This window comes from Triticum dicoccoides, chromosome 7B, assembly GCF_002162155.2.
Source record: "Triticum dicoccoides isolate Atlit2015 ecotype Zavitan chromosome 7B, WEW_v2.0, whole genome shotgun sequence".
NCBI lineage: Eukaryota > Viridiplantae > Streptophyta > Magnoliopsida > Poales > Poaceae > Triticum > Triticum dicoccoides.
Genome location: NC_041393.1, coordinates 275,961,361 through 275,985,837, shown reverse-complemented (window position 1 = coordinate 275,985,837; position 24,477 = coordinate 275,961,361). Strand labels below are relative to the sequence as shown.

The window sequence follows — 24,477 nt, the reverse complement described above, 5'->3', positions numbered from 1 at the left end:
GATAGGTCTAGTGAAAGGAAATTTCGTCTGAAATCCCTTTGAATAAAGAAGCCGCTTATCTCAACAATAAAAAGGAATGAAGAAGCCGATAGATCTTTGGCAATAATTATTAACAGGGCAATTTCTAGCTCATCGTTTTAATGCCAACAATTTGTTTACAAAATTTTGATATACTGATATGAATCAATTTTCGTGCAAGATAAAAAGGATGACCAAAATTGGTTTGCAGGTAGTAACAAACATACACATGAAAAATTGGTCTTGTTTTGGAGATGACCCAAGAGTATTCAACGTATTTCGAAGATTTCAACAACACACAACTTTCAACTACATTACAAGTAATAATATGGTACTCACTCCGTCCAAAAATATAAGATCATTTTTTACACCATCTTCGTATAAAAAAATGATCTTATATTTTGGGACGGAGGGAGTACCAAATAGAGCATTAAGCAACTATGCTCACAAGTACTGCAGCAAACCCAAGTCGTTGATCTTACACTCAGTCCTGTTCAGCAGGGCAGCATGTCGGAATTTCAACAACCCATGCGTGATGCACCAGTGACCGCATTAAGCAACTATGCTCACAAAAGGGTTGCTTACACCCGGTCCTGTTCAGCAGGGCAGCATGTCGGAATCATACAATGGCCACTGGTAAAAAGACAGGTCAGGAATATTTACATATGCGATCACTGCTGCTCCATCGCAGGAACAACTCCCAGCGACCAGGCGCAAGGCTCATCGGCTGACCCTTGTTATCATCTGCCGGCCTCTCTCCATGTCCTATATTGTCTTGAGGTGAGATCTTCTCGGCTTCAGGATGGAGCACACCGTAAATATGACCACGGTATTAATGAAGATAAGTGGCACCAACCCAGGAAAGTCATACATAGTAGTTTAGATACGAAACTGATGGATCTACGTACTCTATCCGATTTAGTTTTTCTGCACAATGAAAGCGCCCAATGCCCAGTCAACTGGCACACCCCGAATTTGATTTGTAACATCAATGCTGAAACAGAACAAACACTGTAAATAACAAATTGTAAATACTGGGTGATAATATTAGTTAAACGGTAAAAAGGGGTGCCTACTTCTTATGATCCATGGGCACTTTTAGAGTATCATGCAGTAAGGCCACAATATACACTGAGGAGAAGCAAAAAAGGAGCAGTTCCCCCTTATTGAAAGAACGGTACTTCCTTTTAATGTTTGATGACCAGTCCCCATGGCAAAATTGCTCTCCAGCCAGCATCAAATCAGAAAGAAAAGACTTCGAACGGAGCCCAAAGAACTGTCAAGTGATAAAATATTCAACACTATCTCTGCAACAAAAATGACTGTCCTGTGTTGAACTGTCAAGTGATAAAATAGCCTAATTATGTAACAAACACAACTTTCTGGAACACCTAAGTACACAAGGGAGGGAGAGACCAAACCTTCAAGGTATGGTAGAAATTCTCGGTTGCTAAGAATTTTTCTTCCAGGTCTGGTACAAATGCTGCTCCCAGACGACAATCATGATATATACATTCCTCTGCGAAGGGAGGAAATGTTTAGTCTCCTTTATTACAGTATGAAATAAATGGAGAAAAATAAACCATGTTAGAAACTGTACTCCATGATTCGATCGAATGTTAAAAGCATAATCGTATTTGCAAGTTTTGTATTTGGAATGTAGCAGAATTACTGTACTTAGCAACAAAAAATGTCAGAGCATCATGCCGATCAGACCATAGCAAAAATGTCAGGAACCAGTAAAGTTTTTGCCATCCATTGTCAATCATCGGTATTTCAGAGGAAGCCATTGGTAGAATCACCTTTTGCCTTTTGGTATACTAGCAAATATGCCCGTGCGTTGCAACGGGAGAGAAAATATTTTTTTATCTGAGCCGCTATTTTCATTTCGATTCAGTTTTGATTTTGACTCGTCATATTGATGGCGTGTACCCACAGCCCCACCCAGACAGCATCTAGACGGTGCCGCTCGACACTGAGGAAAGTATTGATGGCGTCTATGAATTAAGTCTATTTAAGAAAACCTATATGTGTCACCGTCACGTGCAGCAGATGGAACACAAATTGATATCCTACGTATCGGTCCCAATATTAACATTCATATAAAAAGTGTTTGTGTATTCACTACAAAAAGAAGTCTTGTAGTTTGTTGGTAAGTATGCGCGTGGATTAAGTTTGCATCCTAAATAGTATTTTAGAAATATTTAATAGGTAAAATAACATCTATTCAGATTCTACACATTTTTTTAATCAAAATCCATATATAACATGTTTTTTTTATAAACTTCTCCTCCTTTATTCATTCATAAGTAATGCAGCATCTTTTACAAGTAGGGGGATAACCTCATCAGGGGCGTTATCCATGCAAACTCTCGGAGGAGAAAACCTAGCTAACCTTGCTAGTTCATTAGCTACTCCATTACGCTCTCTATTACAATGATCATAAGTGACATGGGAAAAATCTAATGACATGTTAATTTTGAAGTTAGGATTTAGAAGATACGATTATTTAAAAAACATTTATTTTAGATGGACTGTGGGTTGATTAAAGCAAATATCAACAGGTTTTCTGTAAAAATGTAAAAAACGATTCGGCCTGACTTAAAGGTGGATTGCGGGTTAATTAGCAGAAAAGACGAGTTTTTTTTGGTAAAATGCAAAAAAAGCGGTTCGTCCTTGCAACTTAAAGACGCACTGCGGGTTAATTACTGAAAAAGGCAGGGTTTTCTGCAAAATGTGTGACAAACGGGCAGAAGTACTCCACCCTTTATTAGAGGCAGGCAGAAGTACTCCTCCCTTTATTAGTAGGCAGGTATATATACAGATATAGATTCTACATATGCAAGCTAAAGCAAAGATAAATTTTCTTCTGTATTCAATAATGTAAAGTTATGTAGTCCATTGTCTAAAGTTTTCTCCTCAAAAGCACTACACATCTTAAACTCAAGCAGCTCTTATTTACAGTGGAAATATTTGCTCGGCATAGTCACACATATCTTGTAAGTCTTACATCAAGAAAGGTAGAAGGATATAGACGAAGTATTAGAGCATCTCTAGCCCTTCCCGTAAAAAGCTTTAACTCCCAAAAAAACAGATTTTTTATGGAGTTAAGAGCATTTAACCCTTCCCTAACTCCCAAAGCATTTTAAGGAGATCCCGAAAAACACCCCGTGTAGATTTGAGCAGATTTGGCGTCCTACCAATCCTCTCCATCGCACTCTTTTCTCGCAGGCTGAAGATAATGTACATGATGGCCAAGGTTGCTCAATAGAGTTTGTAGATGATTTTTCTGCTCTAGATGGTGAAGGCGCGTGTCACCCTTCATGACCGCCCTGACCAACTCATTTGGAAGTGATTTTCTACTTTTCCATTTTCCTTCTTGTTTATCAATGGAGCCTTAACGGCATCTACTCCGCGCGCAGCGGCTACCTTGCATCATTCCAGGGATCTTCGGGCTGCGTTGCTTGGAAACTTTTATGGAAAAACTGGGCTCCCCCACGAGTCAAGTTCTTCATGTGGCTTGCCAACCTTGACAGATGTTGGACCGCGGACAGATTGCAACGGCGTGGCCTCCAGCACCACCCGCGTTGTGTCCTATGCGACCAAGAGCCAGAGTCCATGCATCACCTCATGATCACCTGTCCGTTCTCGCGGCAAGCTTGGCACGAGACCCTCTCTGGCTTCGTATGACCTGCCGGCCGCCGGACCAAGACAACTCCCTCAACGACTGGTGCCTACATGCCAAGCACGCGACTCCACGAACGATGCGGAAAGGCTTCGCCTCGGCGACGCACCTCACGGCCTGGTTGATCCGGAAACAGAGGAACGCCTGCGTGTTCGACGGCGCCCAATCCTCCGTTGCTGAACTCACGGCTAGGATCAGAGAGGAAGCGACCCTTTGGGTGAGAGCAGGCGCCACATGCCTAGGCGTAGTCTTACCGATGACCTGGGACGTCCACTGATCCTTTTTTTGGTTTGAACCTGTAACCCTCCATCTCGGAGGCTTGTACTGTTGACCCTCTCCCTCTTTTCAATGCAATGAAACGCAAAGTCTTTGCGTTTTCTCGAAAGAAAATGGTGAAGTTGGCAAAAGATGGTTATTCCTGTAAGTATTTATTTCCTGCTGATCCAACATACTCTATATCCAATTATCCATTATCCATTATGACAGTACTGTCGGTATGCCAAACTGTGAAGTAGAATTTGAGCAGCAGGCTTCAGAGTGCTCACCCTTTATACTCTGCATAGGGCATGTTAAAGTTAATTCACTGCCTAGAGCTGATAGGTTCAATCACATGCGGGTCCATGTTGTAAGTCTCATTTGTGCTCGAGTAATTGAGGTTTGGGGTGGTCTCAGTTCGTGGATTACTGACAGTGAACAGTTCTGCTAAGATCCCAGGGGCAGTGAACAGTTCTGCTAAGATCCCAGTGACAGTAAACAGTGCTCATCAATTGCATGTAGGCTTGATTCCACCTGGTTTTGTTCACGTGATTGACTTGTCTTTATTTGCTGGATCGTGGTACACTGAAAATGTTCAAAATTGATGGTCTAAACACACACATTTCTTTTATTTTCACCTCCTGATTGTAGTTGATAAATGCCTCTCGTCGAATATGCACCTTCTGGAAATCTTCTATACGTGGAAAGATGAAATTAAGGATTTCCTGTTATAGAAAATCTTGACAGTACAGACATTAAAGATAATAGAACATGTGATTTAGTAGTAATATATAGGCTTTCATAGTGATTGACTGGACGTTTAGTTTGTTAATTGCATTGACTTGCTCAATTTGTTCTGCAGAGGGTAAAGCAGTATGACAAAGTATTTTTTTAGTACAGCAAAGCAGCTTCTTATCATGCACGTATATCAGTTGTACAAATATTTCTTATATCATTGTATTTTAATCATTACTTAACATTATTACAATTTTCTTGCCCTTTATTGTGCCATAAGTACATAACTCACCTGCCTTTGTTATCTACCCATTCTGTGATGTTAATTTGGTGCTTAGCAGGGCTACCGTAATCTTGTGACACTATAAAGGCAATTGCTTCTATGGGCTGTTACAGGATTGCTTATGGTAGAAATCAGCAACAACGCCCGGATTATCTGTTCAAAATGGTTCTGATTGGTGACTCTTCTGTTGGTAAATCAAATTTGCTTGCAAGATTTGCTAGCAACCTTGATCCTTGTAATTTCAAGGAGCTAGATCATTTTATTTTGAGGGAATAGTGAGCTAGATGATTAATGGAACACATATTTATTAATGAGTGATTTAAATAACCGAAGGAGGTTTGGTGAAGCTTTCAAAATAATTGTGATCTATCAACTCTGGTGAAAAATGAGAAGTACTCATGCATTACTTTCGGAAACCAAATATCCTTTCACGATTTAGACTATCTCAACTACCTCATTATTCATTGGTGGCATGTCAAGAAGACTGTCTTACTTTGATCCCTGAGTTGATGAAGTTACTTGGCTAGCAGGTAGGCGGAGTTATGACATTAGGCGGTTGACTGGAAGGTTCTCAATCCCAAGAAAGTAACGAAGAGGACCAAGATCAGACATAAGGAACTGTTCACTGAGGCGAGCCTTGACAAAGGCAATGTACTCGGAATCGTCGCCAATGATAATCATGTCATCAACATATAGAAGAAGAAGAGTCCTACCACGAGCAGAAAGGTGGGCAAACAACGCTGGATCATGAGCACTGGGCAAAAAACCAGCGGCTGTCACCACAGACGTGAAGCGCTCAAACCAGGCAAGGGGGTCTTGCTTAAGGCCATAAAGAGAGCGACGAAGACGACAGACCATGCCATCAGGAACAGAATACCCAGGTGGCGGCTGCATATAAACCTCCTCACGCAACTCACCATTTAGAAAGGCATTCTTCACATCAAGCTGAGACACGGACCAATGGCGAACGGAGGCCACGGTAAGAAGTGTACGGATAGTGGTCATATGGGCCACGGGAGCAAAAGTCTCATCATAATCGCGACCATGCTCTTGCTGAAAGCCACGAGCCACAAGACGAGCTTTGTAACGCTCGAGAGAACCATCAGAGCGAGTCTTTATCTTATAGACCCACTTACAAGTGATGGGCGAGCACCGGGACGAAGAGAAACCAGATCCCATGTGCCGGCGCGCTCAAGAGCAGCAATCTCCTCTGCCATCGCAAACTGCCATTCAGGATGCACAATAGCATCTCGATAAGAAGTCGGCTCAAGAACGGTCGCAAGACCATAGTGAGAAGAAGAATATCGGTCAGGGGGCGGACAAGGCCGAGAACGAAGACCATAAGTCGGTTGAGAGGAGGAAGACGACACACCATATGTAGAGGGCACATCAGTAGACTCATCCACAATACGTGGACGGCGAGTATAATGAAACGGAAAGGAGGAAAGAGGTGGAATCACTGGAGACGGAGACGGGGAATGTACCGATGAAGGTGGAGAAGGGAAAGATATCGGTGATGAAGGTGTAGAAGGTGAAGGTATCGATGATGAAGGTGGAGAGTCATGTGATGAGGGTGGAGAAGAAACCGTAGGAGTGGACGGTGTCGAATCTGCAGCAGCAGGACGAGGAGTAGGAATACTGGGCACAGAGGGAGGTGTATCCAGAAACGTAAGAAAAGAGATATCCTCTGTGAAAAAGGCCGAGGAGGATGGACGCGGGTAGAAGGGACGAGACTCATCAAAGGTCACATCCCGAGAAATACGCATCCGACGGCCGATGGGATCCCAACACCGATAGCCCTTACGCTCATCACTCTATCAGGGAAAGACACACTCAACAGACTGAGCGGTCAGTTTGGTGCGTTTACGAGGGGCAAGCAAAACATAACAAACGCAACCAAACAAGCGAAGCACCGAATAATTAGGAGAGCGACCAGAAAGACGCTCGAGAGGAATGCCACCCTATAGAGTAGCAGATGGTTGAATGTTAATAAGATATGTGGAATTGGTAACAGCCTCAGCCCAGAAGTGAGGCGGAAGAGAGGCGTCGATCATCATCACACGCGCCGTCTCAAGAAGGTGACGATGCTTGCGCTCAGCCACACCATTCTGAGCATGAGCACCAGGGCAAGAGAACTGAGGAGGAGTACCTTGCTCAGCAAAAAATCCTCGCAGCACATGGGAGATATACTCACCAGCTGAATCTGCGTGAAAAACACGAATAGGAGTGGAAAACTGGGTTTGAACCATGGCAGCAATTTTTTTGTATATAGATAAGACCTCACTACGAGACGACATGAAATAGATCCAAGTATACTGGAAAAAATCGTCTATAAAGATAATATAGTAGCGATGACCCCCTTTCGAAGCGAAGGGAAGCAGACCCCAAACAACAAAGCGCATGAGATCAAAAGGGCGCTCGGACACCGACTCTGTGAGGATAGGGTAGCTGAATCTGCTTACCAAGCCTACAACCCAGACAATCCAACGAAGCGTTACCGGAGACAGACCCCAGAACACCGCGATGAACCAAAGCCGAGAGATGAGAACCACATAAATGGCAAAGACGATGATGCCACTGTTGAAAAGAGATAGTAGATGCACAACACGGGCTGTGAGACTGGCAACGGGGGCAGCGGAAGGAAGACGTAGCCAGTCAAGCTCCCAGAGACCATCAGAGCGTCGAGGGCCAGCACCAAGTAGAGCGCCCGTGCGACGATCCTGGACAGAGCACGAATCGAAGTCGAGGATGACCCTACAACTAGAGTCAACAATCTGATCACCAGATATGAGGTGCGTGGTAAGTCGAGGAACATGAGCGACAGAGGGAACATGAAATGAAGAAGTGCTAAGAGTGCCTCAACTAGCTACAAGGAGGGGAGTGCCATCAGCCGTAAGAACACGAACAGGAGACTCAACAGGTCGAACGAAGGTCAACCTAGAAGAATCATGTCATATGAAAAGATGCTCCGGTATCAAGAATCCATGGGGATGTACCTAAATGAGTAGAAGGTGGTTTCTCAGTGCGAGAAGAGTCAGTCACGGAACCTGCAAAACTTGTCGGTGAAGAATCCCAAGTAGCAAGCAGAGACTGCAGCTGCGCAATCTCACGAGGAGACAGGGACATGGCGGAAGTGGACGAGGTAGAACCACCTGCCAATAATAAGCAGTCTCCACCACCCGTGGAAGCTGTGTGTAGAGTCGACCTAAAGTAGCGTGTCGACGTAGAGCCGTATGTGGAAGCCACTGTGGGAGTCGACATAGAGCAATCACCGTCGCGCGCGAAAGCCGCGAGACTCGACGTAGAGCGGTCACCGCCGCGCGTGGAAGCCGCAAGACGAGTCGACGTAGAGCGGTCACCGCCGCGCGCGGAAGCTGCGAGAGTCGACGTAGAGCGGTCACCACCGCAGGTGAAAGCCGCGAGACGAGTCGATGTAGAGCGGTCACCGCCGCACGCGAAAGCCGCGAGACGAGTCGACGTAGAGCGGTCACCGCCGTGCGCGGTGCCGCGAGACGAATCGACGTAGAGCGATCACCGCCGCGCGCGGTGCCGCGAGACGAGTCGACGTAGATGGGAGTGCCATCAGCCGTAAGAACACAACCAGCTGAAGACGCCATAGGTGACAACGTCACAGATGGACGAGCACCAAGTACTGACCGACGACGTATGTGCGGGACGGGGTCAATGTAGGGAACATCGTCGAAAATCACCGGATAGCAAGGGCAAAAGACGAGTCCAGACGAGAGCATATTTTTAACTCTCTTTTTTTCTCTCTCTTTTTATATGCAACAAGCAGCAGCAGAACTATCAGTTGACAGCCGAAAGAAGCCTCTCGAGTAAGCCGAACAGGACAAGCTAATCACGGCCTCACGAAGGCCCACCACCAGCCCAAGGCAAGTTGATCGATCTAAGTCAAGGCCTCACGGACGTGGAAGGGTAGCAGTCACCCGAGACCGATGCAGTCCACGCACTCGGCGAGCAAAAGAGATGCGGGGGACCGGATGGAGTGGCAGGGCGGCTCGATCCGACAGGGGGTAGCAGGTCCAGCCGAAGGTGAGGGGATCCGGCAGGGGTAGTAAAGACCGGCGACTGGGCGGCGGGATCCAGCAAGGGGCAGTCGCAGGCCGAGGAGATCAAGCAGTCGGCCGTCGATGCCGGAGTCAGCAGCGGCAGGTCAGCACGACGGCCAGGCGCAACGGGGTCAGGAGTGCGACAAGCTGGGCGGCGCAAGGAAGCGCACATGGGTCGACAGGGAGTCACGGATCCGGCGGCTGGCGGGCGGAATCCGACAGAAGGCGAAGACCTACAGGACGGATGGCCAAAGCTTCACGCGGCCGCAGCGAGCCTTTACGGGAGAGGAGCAGCCGATCGAAGGTAGCAGTCTAACAACCCAGATCAGAAGGAATTGGGGCAGATCGAGAGCCCCCTGGCGGCAACTGGATCGAGACGGACCAGATGAAAGGGATGAGCAACGACGAGCGCGAGATGGATCGAAATCGAGAGCCCCCTGGCAGCAACTAGATCGAGACGGACCACATGAAAGGGATGAGCAACGACGAGCGCGAGATGGATCGAAAGCACGAGTTGCTCGGAAAAAAACTAGAGCTCTAATACCATGTTAGGGAAATATGCAACTTTATCGTATTAGGAGGCCAAAGCCATCATATATACATGTACAAGAGAATGCCAAGAGGCTAGAATACAAAATGCCAAAGGTCATCATCAATATAACTCTTAACATAAGCCACCATGCTTGATTACCTTAAATTCTTCACCTTGTTCAATTTTTCTGTAAATATGGGCCGGTGCTCCAACACATGTGGTTGTGTATTTAGCATCAAACGGTATAATTAAAAAGCATATATTTGAGGCTCATTAGATCCAAGAACCAAATTCTTCCCTACTAATTGATCAAAAATCACTTCAGTTACGAATATTCAGTTCGGTGCCCGGGCTCATCTGCACTCGGTGAACAGCAAATTCATAAACGGAACTAAAAAAACAGAAAAATCTGAAGAAAAAAATTAGGTGGAAGATGTTCCAACGCATGATATTCGTGCCAAATTTCAGCTTGTTCGGACATCCGAGGAGCTCATGGCAAAAAAGACAAAATCGGTCAAAACAGTATGTGAACAAGAAACTTTCTTACAGTTCCAAAATTTGTCTTCTTTGCTGGGAGATATTGAAATGCCCAAACTCCATGAAATTTGGCAGGGACTTCACACATATGAGCATCTAGATTTACAAAAAAAACGGATTTGTTTTATATTTTTTTACTATTTTAAATGAATTTACGGTTCACCTCGGGTGCATAGCCAAAACGCTGTGTCCCTTCAATTATAACTAATATGTGTTAATTCGTGCAAATTTAACTTGTATAATCTAGATGTCATGTATTACGGAAATTTCTACTCCCTCCGTTCCAAATTAATTGACGCAACTTTAGTACAAAGTTGTACTAAAGTTGCATCAATTAATTTGAATCAGAGGGAGTGTCATTTTATTGGACAACTGGATGGGCACAGCAGCGCGTGCCATCATGGTCTAGTGACCTCAACGTCTTGCAGAGATCTCTATTTGCAAGGTTAGCTATCAAGGAAGCTCCTCCATGCAACTATGAAATCAATGGCTACCAGTACGATATGGGCTACTTTCTTGCAAGTACGATATCGGCTACTACCTTGCAGATGGTTGTCAGCACCATGGACATGGATCGGATGACAAGAGACGCCAGACAAGTAGGAGGGAATTTGGTAGAAGGTACAGACATTTAAACGAGTGTCGGCCATGGGCCATGTAAAGACTTAAGAGTGGTAGGACGTGCCGGCATAGCTAGGAGAGAGTGAGTGGGTATATAACCCCAGCGACCCTGAACGGCTAGTTCAGCGAATGTAATAGTGACTTAATATTCTGAACCCAGTCTCCTTCCCTCCCAAGTTATCATTCCCAGTCTCAAATTCCCCTCTATCCAGTATTGTGTTCTCTAGATCGAGCTAGGGTTATCACAATGGCATCTGCCGCTCATGGGCCACATTTGTGAAAACAATTCCACACCCACAAGGCAACAACAGATCTCACTTTGCATTGTGTCAAGAAGCCGCGAGAAAGAATGTTGAGAGAGCATTTGGATGTTGCGAACTCGCTTTGCAAATGTCCGTGGACCTGTTGTGTATTGAGACAAAAAGACATTGTAGAAGATCATGACAACATGTGTGATCTTGCATGAAATGACCATAAAGGATAAGAGAGGTCAAGTGGTGAACTATTGACTTTGACTACAACGGTTCATCATCAGGCAAACAGAATCATGATATTCCTCTAAGTGCATTGAAAAATCGAGAACTGTGCAAGCCTCCCAAAAGCCTCAAATTATCGGGAGTTAAGTTTGAGGAGAAGGGTTAGAGATGCCTTAAGAGTGATACCTACCTTGTCCTTTCTGCAATAATGTTCTCACCACAGATCTACACTCAGAGAAGTTGCCAACCGCATGAGCAAAATGTTTGTAGTCAGCCTTGGACTCGAGAACACTAGCGGGAAGTTTAACTGGTCCCGCCATGCGTGAAAATCCCCTTGGGGTGCAAGGATCTCTGTATGTAGCTTGATGAATTAAATGTGTGGACACTGCAAAATCAAGTAAAGTTTAAGTACAAAAAAGAATTGGATTGGAATTAGCTTTCCAGGTTATCTAGCCTAATATCATTAACGTCGTCATTAAAGTCCCAACTCCCATGCACATGGCCAGGGAGATGAACAAAGAAATAAAAACAAGCATGATCATACGAAAAGAGTGATGTGTATCATCTAAATCTTGGAATGGAATGCAGTATAAACCATATAGATCATTAGATGTGTGCTCATGGAACCTTATTAGCAACTACAAATGGATTTAACCAACATACTTGATTTAAGGGGTGTGCTCAGCAAATCATGGAGTGATTCATATGCTACATTCTGGAAATAGAATAAGATATAACAGTTAGCACTTCAAGAATTGCAGCAAATAGGCATTTAACATTTAGTACATAACAAAGAAGATTGTAATTAGGTGCCAGATTGTAGTTTACTTATTGGAATCTCTGCTGCTATAAAGCAAGAGTTTCCTCTCCCATCCCGCCCCCTCCAACCATCCCCCTACGTAGAAAAATAGCAAAAAAGAGGGGAAAACCAGCACACGCACAACCCCATCGATCCTAAGGAATCCAACCCATGCACGACCCAACAAGCGAGTTCATCCAACCACACCGCTGATACTCCTCCCCCATCCCCGTGCCGCTGCTGCAGCGCTATGTGTCACCATCAGTGCCACCAACTTGTTGCTTGTCGGCCGCGCGAGCTTCAGTGCATCACAGTTGTTAGAGCATCTCCAACAGGCGCCGAACGCGCCGCGCGCAAAAAACTGGTTTGCCGCGCGCCCATCGCCTGGTTTGGCGCGGCGCGCAGCGCTGGCTCCAGCAGCTGCACTAAAATGCAGCGCGCGCGCCGCTCCAGCAGCGCGCAAAAAATGCAGCGCGCACACAACATTTTTTTTATTTTTAGATAAATCGGAAGCATAGATAAATAAAAACTAGATAGATTGCATAAATAAAAAATGATACAAAGGTATTTTACATCGGTGCAACTAGATAGATAGTTCGAAAGCATAGATAAACTACGGCGCAACTAGATAGAAACTACTCCACGTCGCTATCATCATCACCATCATCATCCTCGTCGGTGTCGTCCGAGGTATCGAGCCATATGTCCAACCAACGATCATCGTTTTCCGTGAAGAACGACCTCCCACCTGCTGCAACGATATCCAACTGCGCATTCGCCAATGCCTTCCGCCGACGCCTGTCCAACCGCGAATCGTGGCGCCTTCGCGTGTCCTCCTCGCAGCGCCTTGCCCAGTAGGCGACGTCCTCCGGGTGGCGCCGGCGCCACTCCCCCATGACCCGCTCGTCCTCCTGGGCGACGAGGAGGTGGCGCTGCCGCTCAACGTGCTCCGCACGGTCTTCTGTCGTGTTAAGACGAGGCGGCGGGGCGACGTCCAGCGCCTGCTGGAGCGTGTAGACGTCCTGGAAATTCATCTGCCCACGCGGCCTGCCTAGGCGCCACGCCGCCGCGTCGTACGCGCGGGCGGCCTCGCGCGCCGTCCCGTAGGTGCCGAGGCCGAGCCGGAGATCGCCAGAGCGTATCTCGGAGTAGTACCCGCCGTTGGGGCGCAGGCGGACGCCGCGGAAGCCCGACGCTCCTCGGCGGCGCGGCGGCATGGTGGCGCGTCAGTGGCGGGGCGCTGGAGCGGTGGAGGCGCGCGTGGCAGAGGAGGAGGAAGAGGAGTCGTGGAAAAGGCGCATGGCAGAGGAAGAGGAATCGGAGTCGTGGAGAAGGCGTGTGGCGAGCGCCGCATTTTATAGGCGCGCCGGAAGCGGTGCGCCAAAAATGGCGCGCGCGCTGCCGCCTTCCCGCGCGCGCGAGTTTCCCGCCACCGCTGGAGCGCGGCAAAACATCCCGCGCGCGCTAAAAGCTGGTTTTACCGCGCGCGCGCATCTTTTGGCGCGCCTGTTAGAGATGCTCTTATGAAAGCAACTTGGTATTATCTCAAGGCCAAAGCCATCAAGTACATAAGGGAGGCCAAAGGCCAGAATGCAAAAGGCCAAAGGCCAACATAAATATAACTCTTAACACACCCCTCAAACTCATGGTGGATCCACAACACTGAGTTTGGAGAGGTAAAAACCATGTTGCGCTCTAGTCTGGGCCTTCGTGAAGAAGTCCGCCAACTGTAACTCGGAAGGCACATACTAAAGAGCAATAACATGATCTTGAACACCAGCGTGCAGAAAGAAAGCATCAACCCCAATATGCTTGGTAAGCTCATGCTTCACAAGATCCCGCGCAATACTGATAGCACCTGTACTGTCTGACAAGAGGGTAGCAGGTGAGTAACAGAAACACCAAAATCCTCAAGCAGCCATCAAAACCAAGTCACCTTTGCCGTCAATAGAGCCATAGCTCGCAACTCGGCCTCTGCACTCGAACGGGAAACTGCAGTTTGTTTCTTTGTCTTCCATGCAATGAGAGAACCACCAAGAAAAACACAGTAAACAGATAGTGAATGACGATCCGAGGGATCACTAGCCCATGTAGCATCCGAATAGGCCTGGAGCTGTAGTGAGCTGGAACGGGGAAAGAAGAGACGGTGAGAGATCGCGCCACGAAGATATCGTAGAACACGAAGAAGGTGACTGTAGTGAACCGAAGTGGGAGCGAAAACAAACTGACTCAGAATATGGACAAGGTAGGAGATATCCGGACGAGTGACAGCGAGACAGACAAGACTCCCAACAAGATGATGATAACGCGTCGGATCATACAAGGGCTCACCATCAGAAGCACGAAGATGAACATTGAGCTCCATAGGAGTCTCAGCGGTGCGCTCATCAGTAAGGGCCGCACGAGCGAGAAGATCCTGGATATACTTCTCTTGGAAAATAAAGAAGCCATCAGAGGTAGAAGAAACCTCAATCCCAAGAAAATATCGAAGAGGACCAAGATCCGACATACGAAACTGCTCACTAAGTACAAAACTGCTCACTAAGACATGACTTGACAAAGAAAATGTACTCAGAGTCGTCACCAGTGATGATCATGTCATCAACATATAGAAGAAGAGTCCTACCATGAGGAGAAAGGTGGACAAACAACGCTGGATCATGAACACTGGGCGAAAAAACAGCGGTAGTCACCACAGAGGCGAAGCGCTCAAACCAAGCACGGGGGGCTTGCTTACGGCCATAGAAAGAGCGACGAAGACGACAAACCATGCTATCAGGAACAGAATACCCAGGTGGTGGCTGCATATAAACCTCCTCACGCAACTCACCATTTAGAAAGACATTCTTCACATCAAGCTGGTACACAGACCAATGGCGAACAGAGGCCACAGCGAGAAGTGTGCGGACAGTGGTCATATGGGCCACAGGAGCATAAGTCTCATCGTAATCACAACCATGCTCCTGCTGAAAACCACGAGCCACAAGACGAGCTTTATAACGCTCAAGAGAACCATCAGAGCGGGTCTTAATCTTATAGACCCACTTACAAGTGATTGGACAAACACAGGGAGGAAGAGAAACAAGATCCCATGTGCCAGTGCGCTCAAGGGCGGCAATCTCCTCTGCCATCGCAAGCTGCCATTCAGGATGAACAACAACATCTCGATAAGATGTCGGCTCAAGAACGATCGAAAGACCATAGCGAGAAGGAGAATATCAGCGAGGGGGCGGACAAGGCCGAGAGCGAAGACCATAGGTCGGCTGAGAGGAGGAAGACACACCAGAAGTAGAGGGCACATTAGTAGACTCATCCATAACATGTGGACGACGAGTATAATGAAAAGGAAAGGAGGGAAGAGGTGAAACCACAGGAGGTGGAGACGAGGAATGTATCGGTGATGAAGGTGGAGAAGTGGAAGGTTGAGAGTCATGCGAGGAGGGGGAAGAAGAACCCGTAGAAGAGGACGGCATCCGATCTGCAACAGCAGGACGAGGAGTAGGAATACTGGGCATGGAGGGAGGTGTATACGAAAACGTAAGAAAAGAGATGTCCTCCGTGGAAAAGGCAGGAGAGGATGGACGCGGGTAGAAAAGACGAGACTCATCAAAAGTCACATCTTGGGAAATACGCATCCGACGACCGATAGGATCCCAACACCGATAGCCCTTTATGCTCGTCACTATATCCAAGAAAAACACACTCAACAGACTGAGCAATCAGTTTGGTGTGTTCACGAGGGGCAAGCAAAACATAGCAAAGGCAAACAAACAAACGAAGCGCCAAATAATCAGGAGAACGACCAGAAAGACGCTCGAGAGGAATATCACTCTGTAGAGCAGCAGATGGCTGAATATTTATGAGATAGGTGGAAGTGGTAACAGCCTCAGCCCAGAAGTGAGGCAAAAGAGAGGCGCTGATCATCATTGCACGCGCCGTCTCAAGAAGGTGACAATGCTTGCGCTCAGCCACACCGTTCTGAGCATGAGCACTAGGGCAAGAGAACTGAGTAAGAGTACCCTGCTCAGCAAGGAAACCTCGCTGCGCATGGGAGATATACTCACCAGCTGAATCTGCACAAAAACACGAATAGGGGTGGAAAACTGTGTATGAACCATGGCAGCAAATTTTTTGTATATAGATAAGACCTCACTACGGGACGACATGAAATAGATCCAAGTATACTTAAAAAAATCGTCTAAAGATAATATAGTAGCGATGACCCCGTTTTGAAGCAAAGGGAGCCGGACTCCAAACATCAAAGTGAATGAGATCAAAAGGGCGCTCGAACACCGACTCGCTGTGAGGATAGGGTAGCTGAATCTGCTTACCAAGCCTACAACCCAAACAATCCAGCGAAGCATTACCGGAGACAGACCCCAGAACACCGCGATGAACCAAAGACGAGAGACGAGAACCACATAAATGGCCAAGATGATGATGCCACTGTTGAAAAGAGCTGGTAGGTGCAGCAATAGGGGCTGCGAGACTGGCGCAGGTGGCAGCGGAGGGAAGACGAAGCCAATCAAGCTGCCAGAGACCATCAGGGCGTCGACGGCCAGCACCAAGTAGAGTGTAGTGCAGAGTGGTTTCCCCTGCAACTCAGATCTTAGCAGTTGTCATCCCTGCTGTGGTTCCTTCGTGGCAACCGCCGATCATGAGGCTCATGGTCGTTCTCTCCAACATACTTATCATGGAGATCATGGTTATTCTCTCCAACATACTTATCATGGAGCTCATGGTCGTTCTCTCCATCATGACAAAAAGTATGACCCTTCCTCTCTGACTGTCGCGATCTTCTGGCAGATCAGTCTCAATCCTGCTTTTCCTCCCACCCCTCCTTGTCTGGCCCTCCTTTGAAGGATGATCCATTGAAATTAGTACACGCAATGAATGCTCTTCAGTGGATGCCTGTTTTTGTTCGCAACTGTTGCTTGATCTTCAGGTTTTGCTGATTGTCACCTCCACAATATATATGGGGGTTTGCACAGTTACATAGTCCCAGAGAACTGGATCTTTCATCTTTCATATAATTTTGTTTCCATGCAAATTGAAACAGAAATGTCAATTATTGGGAGAAATCAAACGGTACTACATTAGCACAATAGCATTGTTCACCTTACATGAATGTACTTGCTTTAAGATTTCAGAAATAGAACGTCAAAGAGAAAGTATCAAAGCTCCATAGAGTCAAGGACATTATTACAGATGGTAGGCCAGAACAGAAATGTCTATAATAGTTACTTTATAAAGACATGCCTACAATAGTTACGTACGGTTGACGGTTGAATATCAAACTTGATATGTGCTTGATATTCAACAAGAACAACAACAAAGCCTTTAGTCTCAAACAAGTTGGGGTAGGCTAGAGGTGAAACACGTAAGATCTCGCGACCAACTCATGGTTCTGGCACATTGATAACAAGCATCCACACACCCCTGTCCATGGCTAGTTCTTTGGTGATACTCCACCTTCAGATCTCTCTTTACAGACTCCTCCAATGTCAAGTTCGGTCTACCCCAACCTCTCTTCATATTCAAGACAAAATATTTTACTCAAAGTTCAACTCAAAAGAATAAATCCGGTTAGCATTGAACTATTAAGAAGGTAAAGGTTAGGAAATCCAAATAGTACATTATTTATAATGCATGTGCACTAGATAATAAAAATCAAATAGCACTTGATGCGCATATAAAGATGAAAGTGCATCCTATTCCCCTAATTTTGGTAATTAATGTCGACATATCTCAAGGGACTAGTGATTATCAAGTCTAATTCAGATTAGGTCCTAAGAGATGCAACAAGGGAAATGAATAACGACCCCTAAATTCTTCGACGACAAGCATTGGCCAATCTAAGGACTTAGCTTTTACATTTTTGTGATCCAAGATCACATTGAGTCAATAGGTATGCGATATCGAAAGGGGATCAAGGTTGCTAGGCCAAGTTTCTTTCTCCATGTGCTTAAAGAGTAAACTCCCAAAGCCCTTAAAAGGTCCCACTTTTCCCACTATCTCTCTGCATTTGCATTACCCGGAGCCTCCGAACTATTCCTCTTCAGATCCTCCAAACCACTTTCAGAGATATCCGTTGCAAACCCTAGTCCTTTGGAACTCCCGGACAATTCAACCTCCAAAGCACTTGCACATTTTTCTTGTACCGCTGGGACATTCCAAACAGTCTTTGGTCAAAATTTCCTAATGACTTCCAAAAGCATGCGTAGTTGTGTTGTTGCTCAGTCAGAGCCTCCGAACGACATTTGGTTGGACCCTCCGAACTATTTGAAAGTTGCCCCTTCTAGTTTTGTTCGATGATTTCAAACTAAACCTTCAGAGCCTCTGAGCTTCGCCAAAAAAAGTGCATAGTGGTCCCATTTTTTGGTCCATCCTATTTATACCCCACCTATTCCATTAGTTCACTCGAAGCAACTCCATTCAAATCTCATTTTCTCAGAAAGAACTACCCACTCCTTGTGATGGGTTCAAAGGGATTTCGACTCCAACTTTGAAGCCACTCCTTTAAGCTCTAACCTCCCTCCTTACTTTCCACTCCTTCTCTACAATGCAAAGCCTATTTATACTCCACCTATTCCATTAGTTCACTCGAAGCAACTCCATTCAAATCTCAGAAGAAACTACCCACTCCTTGTGCTGAGATCAAAGGGCTTTCTACTGCAACTTTGAAGCCACTCCTTTGAGCTCTAATCTCCCTCCTTACTTTCCACTCCTATCTCTCCAATCCAAAGCCCCAACTTGAGAGAGTTTTGAATGTAAAGGAGATTATATTTTGAAGCACAAGAGCAAGGGATTCATCACCAAGCAACCTCAATCTTGTTACTTTTGGAGGTTGTACGCCTCAAAGATCAGCTAGGTGTTTTGGGGAGCCTTCAAGGTGTGAAGGAACCAAAAAGTTTGTGAAGATCTACCCCGAGTGAGGCTAGATCTTTGTGATATGACATGTTGGCATAGGTTGGTTGCTCCTTCGGGGAGATCTCGTAGGTGTAGTCTGTGGAGCTCGCAACCAGTATCTCCATAATCCTAGTGCCATGGGAAAAAACTTCACCAAGCATCCCCATGTTTGCATTCTCCTAACCTCTAGTCTTTACTTGTGCAAGCTTCATTTCAACTCTTACTCTTGTAGGCTTGCCTGTGTAGGGTGTTTTAGGGAACAGTAGAAAAGCTTAAAACGTGCCAACGTCTAAAATTTGGAGTAGGCACTCCTCATTCGTAGAGGTTAAACTTTTAGTAGTCTATCCACCCCACTCAAGACATTTCAAAACCCGCTCAAAGAAAATTAGCAAAGAATTTCCTTGAAGAAATATAGCTATAAAATTTCTCCGAAGAAGTATATAGTGGGATAATATATAACAAAGAATATTCCTGAAGAAATATAGTTGATTAGTAAAACTAATTTCAAAGTTAATTATTGTTAGTAGTGCATTTCAACTCAAAATTATACAAGGGATGCACAAAGGCGAGACAAGCATGACATGATGACAGTCAACAATGAAAACGATTCGAGAGTAAAGCAAGACAAGAATGGCCGTTAACAATGAAAATGATTCAAGAGGAAGGAACTAGTGTTTGTCTGAGTTATATTAACAAAATAGATCAACCATTTGTCTATTTTTGACATAGTTTACCACAAGTAAACTGATGTGAACAAGCTTGTGACTAACACTTTTTGGTTAATTGCAATAATTAACCAGAAGGAGTTATTGACCCACACGAAGTTATGCTATCAAATCACCTCAAAACTTGAGGAAGTAGACGCCAATGTTGATTTTTAACTCTTGTAAGGTAGCTTTTTCATATGCATGAATCAACCACAACATCTACTAGAGTTCACACCTTTAGGGGCATGAACAAGCCACCTAATCTACCTTTGTTTGCTTGAAGGCCGAGTTAGTATGTCCTATAAAAGGTGTACGACGACTTTCGCAATAAGGCATCCACACGTCCACCAACTCATACTAACCACATTGCAAGAGGCACCATTAGTGATAGTTGACTCTTGAACGCCAACATTGGTGCCGACCATGGCGAATCCTCGCCGTGTGAAAAGTCATTGACCCATGAGGAAGATGGCATCGCCTAAATCAAGTTCTGACCGAAGCCGAAGGCAAGGAAAGGTAAGGCATGTCGACACCGTAAGGTGAAGACTCCTCGAAGGCACCTCATAATCATGCAGATCCTCGACGCCGTACGGAGTCGCGTGGATCCTCGATGCCATGACCCCGTTCATCTTCACCAAGATTGGAGTCGTCGCGGATTCTCGACGCCGCTTCGCTCGGAGTCGTGTGGATCCTCAACACCGTGACCTCGCTCGTCTTCACCAAGCATGGAGTGGAGGCCACTCCGCTCAGAGTTGCTCGGCTCCGTAAACTCGAAGCTCATCGCCCTTCAAAGCCGCGGCCAAAGTTTGCTCCCACTCATGCCCGAGACTGCAACGCCTTTGTGGCTCCATCGCCTCGATGTCGCGACCAAGTTTTCCCTCATCACTATGGCCAAGTCAGGCGAAGGGAGCTGCAACACCAGCACACCTCCGCCAACTTGAAGAAGCCCGGGAGTCGGGCACCACTCTCGACAGCCCTTCCCCATAGAACATAGGTCTCTCTCCAACGAGATAACTGGATCTATTTAAAAAATATATGGTTACGTCACTTTATCGAGTGTACCGCGACCTTCGCTATAAGGTCGTCGTACACCCCTTGTCGTTGTTTGTAATCTCTCAAACTAAGTTAGTTATCCTAACTTTATTCTCTAGACACCATGAAAGATTAGCCACCCCCTACAATGCTCATCATAAACTAAGAGAATACATGTTATATGTTAAGGAGTATTAGTATTGGTCTAGGAGTCTGTATTGGGCCATGTTTCATATCTTGTACCCCAAGTATTGTGTAATATATAGATATATGCCCCTTGGGCTATGCAATAGAGATAAGTTGCATCCATAACATGGTATCATGAGCCCAGGTGTTGGCCGCCTTGCTCTGTCCCGTTTGAAGCCATTGGATCGGGACTCTCCATGCAGGTCGTTGCCTCCCCCATCGAGTTGCATCACCACCCTCAATCTCTGCTCCAGATCAAAGGAGCCTCATGTCCATAGTGCACAGGTTGCTAGCGCTCATTGTGTGCCCGCGTGTTGGACATAGTTCTATTACATCAACAACTGCCTCTCTAGATCGGGCCGAGCCACACACACACTTGGATCAAACTCGTCGCCACGCGCATGTCCTGGTCGTTGCCATAGCCTCCCCTTCAATCTGGTGGCGCGGCCGATGTCAGGCCATTGCGTCGCTGCCTTTCCTGGTCGCTTATCGAAGCCGCCGGCACTCGCTGCTTGCATGCCTGGTCGTTGCAGCCCTAGGTCGGACCGGCCACCGGGTTACCCATGCCCACACTCCCCTGCCACTAGCTCCTCACATCCCCACGCGTGGCTCTCTAGAGCCTGTCTCCACCGCACGACCGGCCGACTCCTATATCTGCAAGCCTACTCGCATATTTCCCCATGTGAGGTTATCTCCTCCTGCTAGCATGTGGTGCTTGCGTAGCTACCTACTGCCCTTGTGATGATGTCTTGCCGCTAGCATGCGTTGCTTGCATGGATGCTTGCTGCTTTGCATGTTGGCTCTTCCCTGCAACTGCTTGTTGTGTGCATTGTTGGTTGTTATTTGGTCCACGTGCGGCTCTTCCTTGCTCTAGTTGGTGTGCTAGTTGCTTGGTGATGCGGCCTTCCTTGCTATCGTGCCCTATTGTAGTTTAGTTGCTTGTTGCCTTATGTGCTCCTTGGCTTTAGCTCTTCCAAAAAGCCAGTTACAATGTCGTTTGTCTCCAATGATTCCTCGTCGGTGGTTGTTTTGTCAACTCCATCTAATTGTTGCTCGTCACTGCTACTCATCAACATCTCACGTGTTGGGCCTCCTCTGCAGCTTCTCATGCATACACAATGCCTCTTGCATCTTTGTCTCATGTGTGCTTCCTAACTTCTAGCTCTATATTTTCCGTTGCGTCCACCAAATCCGTTGTTCTTTCATGTTTCTCATGTTAAGTTCTACCGTGTTTCTCATGTTATGTGAGTCTACCACACCTTCATCTGCCAACCTCTTTTTCTGGTCCTAGTCCTTTCTATACAACTTTTGTGGCCTTTTCCCATCCTTGTTGTTTTTATAGGATTTCCGTGGCCTCCTTTTGCATTGTCGGTCGACACCCATTCTCTTGCCGCCGAGCTTCTCTCACCGCCGGTTTTCTTGGGCTATGATTTTGTGTGCAATGCTTCATTCCCTTGATGTGCCATCTTCTTTTGACAACCCATCTTCTCTTGATGCTTATCTTGTACTCCCTCCGTCCCATAATGTAAGACGTTTACACTAGTGTCAAAAAACGTCTTACATTATGGGACGGAGGGAGTATCTTCTACTAATGTGATGTCTTACTCTGATGCGCCGTCTTCTCGTTATCCTCTTTGGCTTGACTCAACGGGTTTTGAAGACACTCCATGCTACGATGACACTCAAGACACGGATTTTGGATTATCATTTTTTTTCTAGTGTTACGTCTATTGCATATGCTTTACACTTGAGGGGGTGTTAAGGACTACTAGTATTGTTCTAGCAGTCCGTATTAGGCTATGTTTCCTTCCTTGCCAAGTCCCATGTAATATATATGTGCCCCTCGGGCTATGCAATAGAGGTAAGTTGGATCCATAACATATACATAGTGGTGAATCCACAAGAAACAAATATTTATGTACTGAAATCACCTGACCAAGATGTAGAAAACTGTGGCTGTACAGGTTATATGTGATATCGCCGAACTTGAACACGTGGGAGAACTCCGGAGGCATAGGTTTATCGGTGGCGAACGTTATCTATTAATCATGAATACCACAACAGTAAGAAACCCGAAAGGTTTACTGCAAGAAGTAATTTCTTAGCATGAAAATGGTAACGAGACCTGAATAGAAGCCCCACCAAGCTCAATTATCCCAGTAGTATCTTGTCTAGCACCACCGAGAGTACCCAATGCATAATTTGCCGCAACCCATGCATAAATCCCTTCATCAGCTCCTGCGCAGCAGTTTAAAGTGGATTAGTAATCACCTTAGTGGAAATAGAAAAAATTAGTGTGTCTAGGGCACATCTAGATGTGCCCTAGTTAGTGCACATCTAAGTGAGTAAATCAAGCACAAAGAGGAAAAGAAAAAAGAAAAAGAAAATATCCACACGAATCTCCACGTAAGATCAATGACATAGGGACTTAGATGTGCAATACTTATGGCACATCTAGATGTGCTTTAGCAAAACTGAAAAAAATACCAATCTTTTTCTGCAGATAAACGGCACGCTTGTCCTGATTCAATGCAACCCCGTCCCAAACACTAATCTATCAAATGCAAAAACATGAATTCAACATATTTCCATCCATGAATATACTGATCTATCGCATGCAAGCACTGCAAGTCCGCACATTTCGACAGCATGTACTCAAACTGAGCAGTTTTATACTTCCATTCTGTAACATACCTGAGATCATAGTGGCCCACTGATCCTGGAAACGGAAGCCTGACCCCCGAAGCAGCTCCCTGCATGACTCCATGATCGCTTCAGCAGTCGTGACATCAAGCAGACGGACTCCGGCCGTGGCCATGAGTCGCACCTCGGTGTGAACCCAACTATCCCGCGGCACGTGCCGCCTTGCGAACTCCAATAGCGGGGCGATCGACAGGCCCCCGCTGCCTGGGTCGGCTGCGAACGAGGACAAACCAGGGGTGGCCTTCAGTGACGACGTGCGCGACCAATCCAGCTGCAGGAGCGCGCCCGCGTGGTAGGTGATGACGTGGACGCGGCTCCCCGTGCTGCCGGCGTCAATAACGATGCCATAGCTGAGGGGCGACGAGCGGGGGAGGAGGAGCGCGAAGGCGGTCGTCGCGAGGAACATGAGAGAGCCGGCGAGGTGGCGGCGGCTGCTACATGAACTGGATCGTTGCCGTTGGGCAACCATCTTGGATGCGGGGGTAGGAGTTAGGGTTTGTTCCAGTGCTTGGGCACGCGGCTCGACGCGGGCTTTAGTGCGGCACATCTAAGGCTAAGGCTAAGAACATGTCCAGCCGTTCGCCCCGCGCCGAAAAAGAGCGGCCTGGGTGCGTCAGCCATAAACTCGGCGCTGGGGTTCGGCACCCAGCCGTTGTCCCCAGCGTCAATTTTAGCGCAATTTTCGGCCTAAATATATTCAAAAACGACCCGATATTTGCGTGAATCGGTCCATATTTAACGCGGTTCGTTGTGTTTCGACATGAATTTTGACATACAAATAAAAATCAATTAGTTCGTCACATAGTTCGGCGTGTATCGGTGTGTTTCATCACATAAATTAAATAGTAAAAAAAATAGTTCACGCCATCAAATAGTTTAACAACAAGTTTCATCACACAACATCCCCGGCCTCGCCCTTGAGCCTCCAT

General features: G+C 46.4%; 1 protein-coding gene across 6 annotated transcripts; it reads right to left on the bottom strand.

Moving 5' to 3' along the window:
- Positions 1–248: 248 nt before the first annotated feature.
- Positions 249–24,127, bottom strand: LOC119336348 (probable apyrase 6). 6 transcript variants are annotated; one of them, XR_005162379.1, is made up of 9 exons: positions 23,540–24,127; positions 22,971–23,083; positions 22,777–22,884; positions 11,876–11,927; positions 11,403–11,597; positions 1,440–1,537; positions 1,095–1,294; positions 682–1,012; positions 249–611 (listed from the first exon to the last, which is right to left on the bottom strand). XR_005162379.1 is itself a non-coding variant. In XM_037608348.1 (9 exons), the coding sequence occupies exons 1-8, from the start codon at positions 24,093–24,095 to the stop codon at positions 937–939; spliced, it is 1,398 nt and encodes a 465-aa protein (XP_037464245.1). In that variant the 5' UTR covers positions 24,096–24,127; the 3' UTR covers positions 249–813; positions 927–936. The 6 variants fall into 6 exon arrangements, 5 of the variants coding, with proteins under 5 accessions (XP_037464245.1, XP_037464243.1, XP_037464246.1 ...); XM_037608348.1 differs by having other exon boundaries at positions 249–813; positions 927–1,012; XM_037608346.1 differs by having other exon boundaries at positions 249–1,012.
- Positions 24,128–24,477: the final 350 nt, after the last annotated feature.

Coding starts and splice junctions, on each gene's coding strand:
- LOC119336348 (XM_037608346.1), bottom strand. CDS start 24,095: ATGTGCCGCACTAAAGCCCGCGTCGAGCCGCGTGCCCAAGCACTGGAA. Junction 22,885..22,970: donor TTGGTGGGGCTTCTATTCAG/GTCTCGTTACCA, acceptor CATGATTAATAG/ATAACGTTCGCCACCGATAA. Junction 1,013..1,094: donor GTGCCCATGGATCATAAGAA/GTAGGCACCCCT, acceptor GTTCTGTTTCAG/CATTGATGTTACAAATCAAA.